This window comes from Anabrus simplex, chromosome 2 (assembly GCF_040414725.1).
Source record: "Anabrus simplex isolate iqAnaSimp1 chromosome 2, ASM4041472v1, whole genome shotgun sequence".
NCBI lineage: Eukaryota > Metazoa > Arthropoda > Insecta > Orthoptera > Tettigoniidae > Anabrus > Anabrus simplex.
In genome coordinates, this window is record NC_090266.1 from 652,935,883 (window position 1) to 652,952,537 (window position 16,655).

Genomic DNA, 16,655 nt, shown 5'->3' on the forward strand with positions numbered 1-16,655 from the left:
TTTCCGGAAACAATCCAAAACTTCATTTCTTTATGTCCAGTAGTTTTGGCTCGGCGATGATGAATCAGTCAGTCAGTCAGTCAGTCAGTAAGTCATGACAGTCATTTTGTATACTGTACGATCCCGCCCGTATGTGTGTCTTACCCTACAGTTTTCTTCCCCAAACAGTAAGTCATAATATGTTTACCATACCGACAGGGAACGAACTTTGACTTAAACGGCATTCAGAGTGTCACAGTTCATCTCAACTACCCCAAAGACTATGAATTCGTCAATAATATCGACATTTTCGTATTTTGAAGTTTCACCCCCTTCCTGTAGGGGTGCTAGGGGTTTCTTGCCCCTACAGTAATTTTTCCAGATGGTAAGTTATATGAGTATGAAATTTGGTTGAGATCTATGCTGTAACATGCACACATTCACCCGTAATCTCTGTAATTTGCGACATTTTCTCACCTTCTCATCCCCCTGTGCCATGGGGACAGAACTTGGACTTTTCATTTTTATATAATCAGCCTATATAGAAGATAAAAGCAGATAAAGTTTTAAGGAACACATCATAATCTTCACATACTGTTGGGTAGGCAACCCGCTGATCGGACTTGTCTTTCGGTTTGCTTATCTTCCCCTATTTTATTTTTCACCACTTATTGCCGAACTACCAATCAGATTTCGTTCAAACCACTTCATAATCCCTCTCAGATGTAATAAGAACAAACTGTGAAAATGTCAGCGAAATCGGTCCAGTAGTTTTTGAGTCTATTAGCTTCAAACATACCAACATCCAATTTTATATACATAGATTTCCCTGCACTGTGGTAGTTCACCCTCGGTTATGTGAAGTATGGTTCCAACAAATCGCCGTTGCCGGGACAAAACCTCCTATGTGATAATATATTTGGAGATATACTTACCCGCAGCACATACATTATGAAAATAAATGAAATGGCGTATGGCTTTTAGTGCCATGAGTGCCCAAGGATATGTTCGGCTTGCCAGATGCAGGTCTTTTGATTTGACGGCCGTAGGCGACCCGCGCGTCATGATGTGGATGAAATAATGATGAAGACGACACATACACCCAGTGCCCGTGCCAGGGGAATTAACCAATTTTGAACTGCCGGGAATCGAACCCAGGACCCCTGTGACCAAAGGCCAGCACGCTAACCATTTAGCCATGGAGCCGGACTATTATCTTGAAAATTCACATGAATGTCCCATAGTACTTATTATTATTATTATTATTTTCCTACCGCATTCCCCAAACCTGTGGGGTCGCGGGTGCGAACTGTGTAGCACATGTGGATTTGGCCCTGTTTTACGGCGGGATGCCCTTCCTGACGCCAACACTATATGTAGGGATATAATAACTATTGCGTGTTTCTGTGGTGGATGGTAGTGAATATGAAGAGGAGAGTGATGGAACGGACACAAGCACCCAGTCCCCGAGCCAGGCGAATTAATCAAAAGCGATTAAAATTTCCGACCGGGCCAGGAATCGAACCCGGGACCCTCTGAACCGAAGGCCAGTACGCTGACCATTCAGCCAACGAGCCGGACGGATGTTCCATACCAGTAGTACATTATCCATAAACGTGTGCATTACTTTTATGATTGTAGTTCTGGTTTGCCTGTAAAAGAATTTCAAACCTTAAAAGTTCAATAATTTTACAAAAAATAAACTTCGGCAGGGGAAAAATCCTATCTCCACAGTAAATAGTACAATCTCAAAAATGATGCACAGTTTCATTTATATAAGAATAAGGTACTAGAACATCATTTAAAAAATGTGCTATCTGGATTGGTTTCATGCGCTTGACATTTAGAATATTTGAATAATTTGCATACAAATATTGGAAAATAATTAATATCTACGAAACTAGTAAAGCTACATTGATCAAATTTGGTACAGATATTCGTACTAATACATACTTTGAGCCAACCAAATATTAAGGTGATATCTTAAGTTTTACAGGAATTAGAAATTTCTGCCCCAGTGTCCGTTAAGTATTAAGGTAATTCATTCACTCCAATAACTACACTCGGTGAAAAATTGATCCAATCACGAGGCATTGTCTCTGTTATCATTGCAAGTTACTTTGTCAAAATTTTACTGAAAATGAAAAGATTCTTGATTGTTCAGAAGTAGACACTTTATTCATTATTAAAAATTATTATTCTAAATTAAATTAACTCTTTCTGATGCATCAGCTGGTCCATGGCTGGTCTCGGAAATACTTTAATACTATTCAACAGTCGTAAGAGGAGCGCATAGATGCACCAGTGACGACATGAAATACTCCTCTCTGTGTGCCCCCCCCCCCCGCTAGGGGAAGTGACATTAAGAGCTAAACACTAATCACAGGAGCATATACCGGGTGTATGCATAAGTTTTTGCCGGTTTTTGTGGTAAAGAAAACACGTAATTTTCAAGGGAAATTCATTTTTCTTTATTCAAAATATTGGCCATCGGCTTCTACACACTTCGCCCATCTTTCAGGTAAGTTATGAATATCATGCCAGAAAAACTGCCTGCCTTATGCGGAAAAATATTCGTCGAGCCGTTTTCCAACTTCTTCGAAATTGCTGAAGTGCTGCTCTGCAAGCGTGTGGCGCGCTCCATTGATGCAATGAGGTGATAGCTGGCTCCAGGTTAGGGCAGTACGGTGGGTGCGGAAGGGTGTCCCATCCAAGTGATTTCAAGATATATTTCACTGGTTTTGCTGTGTGAGACGGCGCATTGTCGTGTAACAAAATCACTTTACCATGTCTTCTGGCCCATTCCGGTCGTCTTTCGATCAATGCACGATTTAAATTAATCATTTGTTGGCGATACCAGACACAAAGCATGGTTTTTAAATTGTCACAACTCAGACGCTAGTGTTTGGCGGACTCAACTTGTGTGTGTTGGTAGGTTAATGTCAGACGAACAAACTGACGTACAGTATGTGTCAAATTCATACGCTGTGGTCTGTTCGCTGGCGCCATCTCTTAGCGAAACCGGAAAAGACGTATGCATACACTAGTATTATTCATTATTTTTAATTACACAATAAGTACAATAAGTACTGAAACATACATTTATTATCTATTAAGGAAATAAAAAATTATCAGGACAAAAAAGTAATGCTGAAAGTAATGCTAATGTTCCACATCAGTAGAAGGTATTGCCTCCTCGAGCTTGGATGACAGTCTGCATTCCTTGTGGCATAACCTGCATTAAACTACCAAATGAGAAGAGCTTATCTGTGTATCGACAGCAAACAAGTACTCTCTTTTCGCCCGAAGTTCTATTGTTGAAAAATGCACAAAATGGATGTAAGCATTCTGACAATGTGATTCTCAGCATTCCAAACGAGATGCAATGTGATCAGAGACAGAAACTTGTTATAAGACAGATTAACTTGCAATGAACCAGGATATTAGGTTTGGGATGTGGGTTAAGTAATACCTATTTCTCTTCCGACTGCTACTACTACTACTGCTGCTGCTACTTGACATTGTTTATGAAAACAGTTGTTCGCGCATACCAGCAAATGCAAACACTGCTCTTTCCACTCATCAAGAAATTTGCATTTAGGAGCTGATTTTGCTGGCTTTGAATGTCATGATGACTTTCCAAATGGAATTGCATCATTGCCCCTTCCTGACTTTTATTCTGGTTTAACTATACTAAAGAGTGACTGAAGAATGCTGACCTCCTTTAATGCTATCTATCGTAGTTTGTGCTAAGGTCATGTACCACTTGTTTCCGTGAACCAGTAAATGCTCATGCATGTTCCAAAGTAGGTAATGATTTTGTAGTCATGAGGAGACAAGAGTGAATAGTATCCTCATTTTTCCAGTTGAAATAATATCTGGTGTAGGATTAAGAATGTTGATTAAACACATACCTGCTTGAAGTATACAGATTATATCTCAGTAGTTTTCCATGATTTATAAATATCCTATCCTTTGTGATCGCCTACTCCTGAGCCGAAAGTTATGTTTCTGCCACGAGTGTCAGAAGTGCGTGTTTATATTTCAGGGTTTGTGACCACGACTAGAGTGACTCATGCTACACCCAGTGCACTGTATGCCCATTCACCGGAGAGAAGCTGGGAGTGTGAAGCTACAATGCCTCCAGAGGCTAGCCACTGTAAGGACATTGCCAGACAACTAATTGAAGATGAGCCTGGAAAATCCATTAAGGTACAAAAAGTTTAAGATAGTGGATAAGTACACAGCTAAGAATGGATGACAATGTTGTAAGTTTTGTTAGGCAGCTAGGTGTACATACCACAGGGTGAGTTGGCCGTACGGTTAGGGGCGCGCAGCTGTGAGCTTGCATCCGGGAGATAGTGGGTTCGAACCCCATTGTCGGCAGCCCTGAAGATGGTTTTCCATGGTTTCCCATTTTCACACCAGGCAAATGCTGGGGCTGTACCTTAATTAAGGCCACGGCCGCTTCCTTCCCACTCCTAGGCCTTCCCTATCCCATCGTCACCATAAGACCTGTCTGTGTCGGTGCGACGTATAGCCAATTCCAAGAAAATGTGTAAATTGCACCTGTCCCGGGCTCCACAGGGCATCGATAAAATAACTAAGTTTCACAAATAAATTATTTGAATGGAAATTTGTTGAATGAGGACTTCGGCAATCGATCCTGGGCATCGAAGTCCCATCCTCCGTACCTTCATTGAATCCACAGCTAAACTCAAGAGCATACGGGTCGATCGTCTGTTCGTAAATAAACTGGGCACTTAAACTAAATATATTCAAAGTAGGGTGTTCTATGACATGGGAGGAATACGCTAACTACTAAAGGAGAAGATTTTTGTTCCCAATCAAAAACATACATTTTAATTACTGATAGAGTCGCACTGGATAAAACAAAATACACCAGGTAATGCCATAGGGTTAAACACAATAAATGAATATCTGTAGAGTGTCTCCATGTCCCGTCAGTCTCTATTATTCTGACTCTCATTTGGCGCTCCCAATATGAATACGCATCTAGATAATTACACTGATCACTGTAGAAAGGGCGTCCTCTTTCCTTATCACCAATACCCGCTGGTATCTCTTACATCGCTGCACAACAACATCTAATTAAATATGTACAAGGGAAAGTGGCACCTCTCGTGACATGAACGCAATCATTCATTAACTTGCATGGTGGTGAGGCGTTATATGAAGCATTGTTGCTCATATTTCCAATATTCATGAACATCATATCACCATATCTTGCATGTTAGATTTATTTGACTATCACATCGCCTTATAAATTTTCATCAAGTATGTCCTATCTTAACATATCATAAGGCGGTCCAACAACGTTGATTTCCTGTAAGACGCCATTAGCACAATAATACACACGAACATAAGCATAAGAATACCTGAAATTACAACAACAAGTACCACACTTCACACACAAAATGCACATAAGAATGACGACCCTTCCAGATATGTTGATAGTGACCCATGCTTGTCACTGTAACATGGGGTCGAATCCATGATACTTCGGACTTCGGGGTGCCCAATCTGAAAGCCATATATTCGATTGAATAAAAGAAAATATGGGTGGGGTCACTTTATCTACTGGCACACAGGGTCTACACCGTTGGTGTCACGGTATTTTATGCATGTTGGTCTTAATACAGTGTAAAGGGGAGCGAGCTCTATTATTATTATTATTATTATTATTATTATTATTATTATTATTATTATTATTATTATTATTATTATTATTATTATTATTATTATTATTAAATAACATTTTATCGACGACCCGTTTTCTTTCACCCTGACTATAATTAGAATCTTCGTTTTATTCTCTCATATTTCCGGCCTGTCACTTCACTCATTGTCACACGAATTATCTCTCCTTCCCCTCTGTTCTCGTACATCAAACCACATCGCACATTTAATTAGAAGAATCTATCTCACCAGGTACTTTAAATAATCCCCTAATATTCGCGTACTAATTAAATCATGGATGGAAACCCGATGTCATATCTTCGACATCATTTGGTCAGCAGCCTTAAGATTACAGGTGGGATAATATCTACATTACTAGTGAAGCATTGAACAAATTAATCTCGAAATATTCTGACGGCTTGTAATAGCTCATGGAGCTTGTGGTATCTTGGAAAGTCCATTGAAATATTAATCCCATTTTTAAATGCTTCGCACACAACAAATACTTGGGCCTTATAACTAAGCCATGCATTAATTTCCCGGGATAAAATTGTGATTACCCAGCCACTGAAGAACAAGCATAAAAAGAAACCCGTTAATAATAAGCTTCACTCCCTTCGAACAAGCCTATGGCGTTCACCTATCCTGAATTTATTTACATGCTTTAGAAAAATTATCTACTTAAAAATTTACATTTTGCATTTTATTTCTCCTTCCCCTATGCTCTCGTACATCAAACCACATCGCACATTTAAAAGAATCTATCTCACCAGGTACTTTAAATAATCCCCTAATATTCGCGTACTAATTCATGCTTTAGAAATTGGAAACGTACTCAACACTTCTGCTTGTAGTCGTCTGTCATTGGAAGGCACATATGGGATGTTTAAGCTGTCATCACTTTAGCCTTGTTAACGGAAAGTCCCCGGTTCGTCATCTGCTTGGTCCCATTCATGATGGCGTGATCTGAAAAGTGCCGTAGAAGTTCTGGGTGGCCTCTGAATGTCGCAGGCACACAAGTGCGTTCTGAACGATCCTAATCCTGGAGATTCAGGCACATAGCGCGTTCTGATCGGCCCCTCGTGGATTCAATGCACGTTCACATACACTTGGACAAACGGGAAAAATGGTTAGTGGAATACTGTTTGTATGTATTCAAAATGAATTATTAATAATAGATCCACTCATTAACTCGAGTAGTCTACCAAAGCAGCGAAAACGTTCCTGGAAATCGTTACTTCTATCCCCTTATTTGTCACATGGCACTAGTCAAGAATATGTGTTTTCTATATGAGCACTACTTATTTGACTAAACGGAACTCCCTGGCTTAATCTAGCATTTCCTATTGCATCGTATGATGTCTCTCAACACTATAATTTTCTTGATTGCGACAGGTTAATCATAGGCTACGTAGGATATGTTTACGCCTCACTTACGTAAGAGTGATTTGTTGGAAGCTTGACCCGTTCTTTAAATATATTCATGTGAGCCACCACTGTTTGTTAACCGTCTGCACTCCCATAATATGCGAATATATAAATATGAGAATTACAAGCACCTACACTCGCACACCGCAATCCTGCTGTCGTCCCGTACGATCGGATTATATTCCACGTAGAGCTGTCTGATATAAACAGACTTCACTTGAACATTACTCTTCAAATTTGAATAGAACCTGCTATTCTTCAGTATCAATGCACAACACTTGGTATACTGTGAACTATGGAGATTGCTTCGAGTACACAAACGAATGAGTGACTGAGTCGTGAATGAGTGAGTGAGTGCAAAGCCTAGCCTGGCTGTTTCTTTTATAGGTAGCTGGTCCTTTGGCAGTGGAAGTGGTAAACTCTGCCCCTTCTGAAAGATCGCTCCGCTAATAATTACTTTTCAGATTCGAGTAAGGTGTCAAATTATAGCCCATTACTCCTACCTACTGATTGAGTTTCATTCAGATCGCATCGTGGGATCGCTCGTAATCTCGTAGGCTTTCCTTCATAATTTGGCGCCTTTTTATCGTTCCATGGGGAATCCTACTTCTCTATCACACGGTCAAACCCGTAACATCTGGCTCCTATTAGCCGCATCTAGATCAAGTGCGTCATTGCTGATCCACTCGTTATGTTTTACATATTTCGGTATCATTGCTTAACATAAAATACACTGGTTCAAACGTGTCCTTACTCATAAATTTCCATAGGTTAGATCCAATCCTTTATTATTATTATTATTATTATTATTATTATTATTATTATTATTATTATTATTATTATTATTATTATTAACAAGTGAAGATCATGTGTTGGCATCAATGAATCTGCGGGGAATTAGCTGAGATTTTCTAGCTCTCGTGTTAATACACCGGGATAAACTCCGCCTTCTGACCTAAATATCCTCTTTGCGCGTGGCATGGTCTTTTCTTTCTCTCATGTCGAAGTGAGAGCGCTTTTTCGAAGACTCACTGTCCGCAGCTCTTTATCTCTCGGTTCGCGTAATGAGACCCCGTTCTCCGAGTTCCATTTGCATCCCGGGCTGGACGAAAATGCTTATTATGACACTATTAGTCGCAGAATGTCGCAGAAAACGGCATATTGTATTAGCTGGACCTCGTAACATGCCTATGGCGTAGTGATGAACGGTTACAATATACCTCGTAGAATTTAAATTAACATTCAGTATAAGTGGAACTAAAATAGTAGACAGAAATCAGCTAGTTGCGTGTAGTTGGTGCAAAAAAAGCAATATGCCAAGGACAACTACATCATCTGTGATGGTAAACATCATTGAACGTGTCAGTTTAAATAAGAGATCATTTAAAAATTACATGAGGTCAAATCTAAGAAGTGGTAATGCGGCAAGTGTGATAGTGTGAAGGGCGATCTGGTCTCAGGCCTTGGAGACATGGAATCTATAGTAAGAGAAATGCATAAACGCCTGTCCAAACCAGAAGGAACTGAAGCCAAGCAAGGAAAAATGAAGAAATATGTAACTGTTTGTGCAAATAATTGCTATGATATTAAGCGTCAACTGCACAAAATTACAGAAGACTTTAAAAACGCAATGGCTGAAGTAGCAACGTTTGAAGATATAGGTTTGCTGTCCTCGACAGGGAAAAGTCAGCAGGAGATGAAAAAGTCACCAAGCTAAGAGAGGAAAATCAGGACCTCGAGCAGTACGTCCACATGAACAAACTAGAAATTCATGGAGTGTCTCAGCTCAGTGATGACAGTGATATTGACATGTGTCATTGTCTACCCTAAAAGAGACAAGAACTCCGTCCTCCACCCTTATGAAATTTTACAGCTATCTGAAAACGGATGAACTGATTGCAGTAAGGAAGACAAGGGCAGCCCTCAGCTAACATAATTTATGTAACTCAGCATCTAAGCGACCTGTATAGACCTCAAAATCGGACATTTGGAAACAAATATCTCCACAAGATGGCTAGAGATCTGCGGAGTAATGGGTATAAATATATTTGAATAAATTGCTGTAAAATGTATATAAGGAAGAATGAAAACCATCAGTCAGTGTAAATTTAGAACATTGATGACATCAGAAAAATTACAGAGTGATGACACAAGTGTAACGGCACAGTAAAGGTATTAATGCAACATCGAAGTATCCCAAAAAGTTCTTCTATTTCACTGTTAAGCTACTGAGAACTTAAATTATTGTTTGTGTAAGTAATTTCTTATTAAAGAAACCCAGTTTGCATACAACTGATTCACACCTGGATGAGAACAACACTACCAATTCATCGAAATCTTAGAGCAAACAGGAGTACAAGAAACAAACCTGGGAAAACAGACATTCTGCTGCATGTTATAGGTCTTGGTTGTGTCAGAAACCTAGGTAAAGAGTGTTGAGGTGAACTACTATATACCAAACTATATAAGCGTCTTTTTCACAGAGAGATGGCAAAGTTGCAGATGGCTTAGGAATTTATGTTTCAAACAGCTGGAAAGTAAATGTGAAAATGAATTGCAAACCTGATCATACCTTGCTATGGGTTGAAATGTATAGAGAGAAATTCAATAATAGCAAATATAAAAGTACTGATTTAATAGCAGGATATAATCCAAGTAGGAATGATGCCATACAATTTATAACATCACATGAACATTTTCTAATTCAAACATGAATTGATGAGTTTTTACACAAATGACCAATTTAACAGAAAACACATGAACCTTCTATCTTGTTATTATTTCAAACAATGCAATAATGAATATCCAACATGTGCATGTGACACTACTTGCACTCTAAGAGATCCTGTGTCTATAAATAATCCTGAAATATGTTAATATTTTTCAAATGTCAGTTCCCATATAAGAGATTATAAAATATTAATTTTGATACTAATCTGCCAAATTACAGATCCCCATCACAATCTTCAGAACTAAAATGCCTAGAAACAAGTAATGTACATGGAAATGATGCTAGACCTGAACCTAAAAATAGCATTGAACATAACACCAAGATCATAAACGGCATGAGTATTAAGACTGACATCATGTATAATTTGTTTATCAGCCTACTACCTGACCGACTCGTTGGCTGAATGGTCAGCGTACTGGCCTTCGGTTCAGAGGGTCCCGTGTTCGATTCCCGGCCGGGTCGGGGATGTTAACCTTCATTGGTTAATTCCAATGGACCAGGAGCTGGGTGTTTGTGCTGTCCTCAACATTTCTGCAACTCACACACCACACTTAACACTATCCTCCACCCCAATAACACGCAGTTACCTACACATCGGAGGGTCTGCCTCACAACGGCTGCACTCGGCTAGAAATAGCCACACGAAATTATATTATAGCCTACTACCTATAAGTATTCAAAAACAGAAAACATTGAGTCATAGAACACATGCTAAAGCTAAGAGAACCGACAGCTCACCATGGATATCTCCTGAACATCTTAGCCTTATTAAGCAAAGTGACATTTCACTAGCAAAACCTAAAAACTCTATGCTAAAGAATAACATGGATCTTAATCAGGAATATCACAAATGTGGAAAAATGTAAGGATTTTTAAGAGGGCCTTAAAATAATAATCACTGTACTTTAAAAATTCAGGATTAATAAGAAGAACATAATGAAACAGATCATACACAGCAAAAACCAATAAAAGGTGATAACTGCATATCTCTAGGAAAAGATAACAATCAAGAAAAATGTGAACGTTTAACTAATATTTTGTTAATATTGCTGAAAGTTAGCTTCCATCCCCAAAGTGCTCCAGTTCACATGAAATCATTCTACTTATACTCATGAGCAATTGAACTTGGCTAGTAGAGTGTATCACCCCCCTTTACCTTGAAGACTGTGGCGATGTGGCGGGGCATGAACTCCACAAGATACCGGAAGCACTGGGGAGCCGTACTGATCTATGATCGGTGCATAGCTTCCCATAATCTATGAAGGTTGTTCGGAGCAGGGTCCAGGAGAGGTACATCCCTCTCATCAACATCCCAGATGTGCTCATTGGGATTGAGATCAGATCTCCTCGGGGGCCAGGCAAACATCTTCACATCCATGGAGTGCTCACCAAACCAGTCAGCCACAATTGGGTAGCGATTAGCTGTAGTAGGTGGCCTGCAGGGTACTGGAGGTGAACAAAGAAGTGAACATGGTCTGCCAGCAGGTTCCTGTAATGTTCGCTTGTGAGCAGTGTTGTCAACACACCATGCTTGTAAGCCGATAAAACTCAGCTCAAATATCGAAAGAAAGTCGGTGAAGTATAAATAGTATGCATACCCCCTTGTCCTGTTTCCTAGTACGGGATCTGGGATGAGGTGAGATGAATTTACACGGCATGTTTTATCGCCGGATGCCCCTTCTGACATCAACCTCAGTTGAGGAGCTACTGAAGATCAAATGAATGATGACCGAGCAAGTGTCTGCACAGTCTAGGTCACGTTGCTGCTTTCAGCATACATTCAGGAGATAGTGGGTTCGAACCCCACTGTCGACAGCCATGAAAATATTTTTCCATGGTTTCCCATCTTCGCACCAGGTAAATGCTTGGGCTGTGCTTTAAGTAAGGCCACTGTCACTTCCTTCCCACTCCTAGCCCTTCCTTATCCCATCGTCGCCCTAAGAGTTTTCTGTGCCAGTGCGACGTAAACCAGATGGTAAAAATAAATAAATGATGGTGAATGAAATATTGGGTAGAGGTGGAAGGAATAAGAATAGGAACTAGCCCAGCATTTGCTTGGATATGAAAACAAGAAACAACAGGAAACCAGGAAACCAGACAGCCGAATGCAGAGCATGGCTCCATAGCCGTATTGCATTAACGTGAGTGGATACTCCACTCAATAGTCTACTAATACTATGCACTGTTGAATAAAAACACAAGAAACTAAAGTTCTGAAAAGAAGGAACATCGTCAAATAAATTAAGAGCTCATGACAGAGAAATTACCTACCGGTACCTCAGGTAGTTCGTGAGAGAAAGAGATTTTACCCAGAACGGTACTTTAATTGTAATTGGTATGGTAATTCATGGTAATTGGTATTGCTTCAACTCTTACACACAGTAATTTATTTCTTAATTTTGATTTTATTTTTCTGATGTGAATAAACGGTCCTGTCACGTTCTGTCCCTTTGTAGAAATCTAGCTGAGTGAAATAACTTTATGTTTGATGGGCTTTGGTTCACGGACGCGAGACAGTCACTTGTTACAGTTTTAGAGTTATGGTCATGTTGTGTATATAGATGTGTCGGAAATACAGTCTTACCTTGAATAAATTAATTTGTTGTTACTGTTTCTGAAAATAAGAAGTGCCTGCATTTTTGACAAACCAGTCTGCCAGGTAGGTTTTCTGGTTTGAATGGAACATTAGTGGCGACCGTGACAGGACGGATTCTATTCGACGTGAAGAAGCTGTAAGCAAGTCAAGATGGAGAGACTCATAAAGTCGAGGAAACCCATACGTGCAGCATTTACGAAGACTTTTGACTCATTGATGACGGAAACACAACTCGACAAGGTAATATTATATTTAACTAAGTTAGAAAGACTGGCTGTTGAGCTGAAAGAAGCTGATGATAAAGTTTTAGACGTGCTTCTCAACAGTAGCGATGACACAGATTATGAAAGTGAATAAAATAAAGTGCAAGAATACCGCGATAAATTAGACGAAGCACGTCAGAACGTCGAGAACTCGTATGCAGTGAATGTAGCAACTGTCTCAAGTGAAGGTGTCGATGTGTTGAGTGACAATTCCAGTTCCGGTAAGAAAAAACTTAAGTTGCCTAAGATCGAACTGAGGAAATTCAGTGGTGAAGTTAAGGACTGGTTAGGTTTCTGGAGCCAGTTCCGTAGGGTACACGATGATCCGGACATAGAAAGGGAAGATAAATTCCAGTACCTAATTCAAGCTACTACGGAGGGCAGCAGGGCGAGAGACGTCGTAAATAGCTTTCCGCCTACAGCTGATAACTATGGGAAAGCAATTCAGTGTTTACAGAGTAGGTTCGGAAGAGAAGAATTATTGGTGGAGTTTTATGTTCGCGAACTGTTAGGATTAGTTATTCAGAATTTCACAGCGACTCAGAAACTCACTCCCTTGCAACTCCATGATCGATTAGAGTCGCATCTTAGGTCGCTGGAATCGTTGGGAATGACCAGTGATAAATATGCAGCCTTTTTATTCCCCCTAGTTGAATCATCGCTCCCAGAAGATCTGCTAAGAGTGTGGTTAAGAACTGCTAGTTCTTTGCCTATCAGTGAAACAGCAGAGAATCTTTAATGTGAGAAATTGTCACAGCTATCACTTTTCCTGAAGAATGAAGTGGAGGGAGAACAGAGAATTTCTCTAGCCCAAGGGGGATTCCACATATCCTCACAGAAACCGGGAAAGCAGAAGAGCAAGTCACCTCAATCTGAATCTATACCTACTGCTAGTAATCTGTTTTCTGGAGAAGCAAGAAGTTCATCAAATGGAAGCAATTGTGTCTTCTGTAAGAGAAATCATGATACGAACGATTGTTTCAAGGCACAGAATATGACTTTGTCTGAGAAGAAAAGTATATTGATGAAAACGGGGTGCTGCTACCAGTGTCTGAAACAAGGTCATACGGCTAAGGCGTGTAAAGCGACTGTGCGGTGTCAGGTATGTGGGAAGAGACACCGTGTTCTTATGTGTCCAAACTTGCCATCGAAGGAGTCGAATGAAGAGCAGAAGAAGGAGGAGCGAAGTACGGAAAGACACGGTGCTACTTTGAGCAGTCAAAGCTATGGTCAAGAGGTTTTTCTTCAAACTCTAATGGTGAAGATCCTATCCGGAAGACAAGAACGCATCGTCAGGGCTTTGATCGACAGTGGATCGCAGCGATCTTATTTGTTGGATAAAACTGCTCTGTCTGTTGGACTTCAATCCTCAGGTACAGAGACCTTAACTCATGCTTTGTTTGGAGGTGCCGAAACGGACAGGCAGTTGCATTCGACCTACCAGTTGAAGATCTGCAGCATGGATGGAAAATATTGTTGTAAGATTCCTGTGCTCAGTCAGCCTGTGATTTGTGGTGAAATTCCTAGACTCCAGAGGGGTCCCTTAATGAAGGAACTGAAACAAAACAACATTTTTATTTCTGATTGTGGTCCCAATAGACCTGAAATTGAACTGCTTCTGGGAGCTGACGTGTATGGGCTGTTACTGACTGGGAGAATTAAAACTTTGAACTGTGGGCCAGTAGCTGTAGAAACCCGTTTGGGATGGGTTGTTATGGGAAGTTTGGCGGGTCGTCATTCCTCCTGTAGCGCTAACATGTTTGTAACATCCTTGCTGACATTGAATTCTAGTGTGACTGAACTGTGGAAATTAGACACTCTTGGAATCAAAGATCCCGTGGAAAAGAAGTCCCGAGAAGAAATGGAAATTGCCACACTTGACTATTTTAAGAGTACCGTTTCTATTAATAGTGAGGGACGCTATGAGGTCAGCTTACCTTGGAATGAGAGGTTCGAAGATCTGCAAGAAAACCTGGAAATTGCTGAGAAGAGGTGCAGGTCTACTTCAGTGAAACTGATCTGTGAAAGAAAGTATCGTGACTATGATGAGGTACTTAAAGAATGGCAACAAGAAGAAGTGATAGAAGAAGTACCACTCAAAGAAATGAATAAGAAATGCCACTACTTACCACACCGGGGAGTTTTCTAAGACAACTCCACTACATCTGTCAGGCCGGTATTCGATGCCTCCAGCAAGGGTAAGGGATCTCCATCTTTGAATGAGTGCCTAGAAAAGGGTCCCAATTTACTGGAGCAAATTCCACCTATTCTGACAAGATTTCGCCGTGGGAGAATAGGTGTAGTTTCTGACATCAGGAAGGCCTTTCTTCAAATTTCTGTTGCTCAACCTGATAGAGACTTTCTCAGGTTTCTGTGGTAGGAGGATTTTTCCCAAGGGAAATTCAAGGTTTTTAGGCATAGAAGAGTAGTGTTTGGACTCAACTGTAGCCCTTTTTTGTTGAGTGCTGTACTCACTCTTCTTCTGGAGAAGAGTCCATCCGAATTAAGGAATACACCTGAAATGCTAAAGAGATCTTTCTATGTTGACAATTGTGTTGCGTCCGTTGACACTGTAGAAGAATTGATTCAGTTCATTGATGAATCCACACGACTTCTTGCAGAAGCAAAGTTCGAACTTCGAGGCTGGGAAAGTAACTGCTTGGAAAGAACTATAGGACTGCAAAGTGTTAATCCCGTTCTTGGCCTGCTATGGGATAAAGAGAAGGATGAACTGTTCTGTGACGTTCGAATGATGACTGAAACCGGGACCATCACCAGAAGAAAGATCCTGTCTATGGCCCAAAGGATTTTTGACCCTATTGGATTTTCATGTCCGTTTACTTTGATCCCGAAACTTCTTATACGGAGTAGTTGGAACCTCAAGATGGGATGGGATGATCCATTGCCTGAAGAGATGCAAAAGAAATTCAAAAGGTGGGAGCAAGAAATTCCGCAGCTTTCTGAGTTGAGGGTACCAAGACGCATAAGTGCTTGTGAAACTGAAGAAACTTGGAGCCTCCACACCTTCTGTGATGCCAGCAAAAGTGCCTATGCCGCAGTTATTTTCCTGAGAAGTGGACTGGAAGGATCTGTTCTGGTGCAACTTGTCATGGCGAAGTCGAGAGTTACGCCTCTGAAGACTTTAACAATGCCCAGGTTGGAACTTCTGTCTTGTTGTATAGGGAGCCGTTTGGCAGCCAGTGTGAGGGAGACTCTAGGTAAAGATATCCCAGAGTATTTCTGGACTGACTCTTCTACGGCCTTGCACTGGATCAAGACAAATGATTCGTGGGGTCCATTTGTCAGTAACCGTGTGAAAGAGATTAGAACACTGACGAGACAACAAGACTGGAGACACATAGCCGGTGACCTGAATCCTGCCGACCTTCCATCGCGAGGATCTTCTGTGCGATCTCTGATTGACTCCCGATGGTGGGAGGGGCCAGGTTGGTTAAAGCTGGAAGAAAAGGACTGGCCCCTATCATGTATTAATGCAGACGAAGACGAAATTCGGCAAGAGAAGAAAAAGTCGTCTCCATGCTTGGTTACTACTTCGCACCAAGACGCAGCATGGTATCTACGACGATTTTCCAAATTTACTCAGATTGTCAGACTTGTAGCATGGATACTACGCTTCGTTGCCAGAACGCTGAGGCAGATAAGATGTGAAAGCGATGACCTCACAGTTGATGAAATAGAAGAGGCTGAAGGAAGGCTTCTGAAGCTCGTCCAGACAGAAGCACTAGGAAAAGGAGAAAGTGACAGTATGAAATCACTTTGCACCTTCATTGATCGGGATGGCCTTCTAAGGCTGAAAACAAAAATTACTCGAAGGGAGTTCGATGAAAACTTCAGATACCCTATTATATTACCTTCCAAACACAGAATCACACAACTTCTGATAGAAGAGTACCATGTGAAACATTCACACGCTGGAGTTCAGATGACGTTGGGAGGG

General features: G+C 40.7%; 1 protein-coding gene across 1 annotated transcript in view; it reads left to right on the forward strand.

The window, feature by feature from the left end:
• Alp12 (Alkaline phosphatase 12) overlaps positions 1-16,655 on the forward strand; it is a 173,374-nt gene that overhangs the window by 61,481 nt on the left and 95,238 nt on the right. The window contains exon 4 of the mRNA XM_067141137.2: positions 4,028-4,191. Coding sequence (XP_066997238.1) covers positions 4,028-4,191 — 164 coding nt within the window. The remainder of the gene's footprint in view (positions 1-4,027; positions 4,192-16,655) is intronic.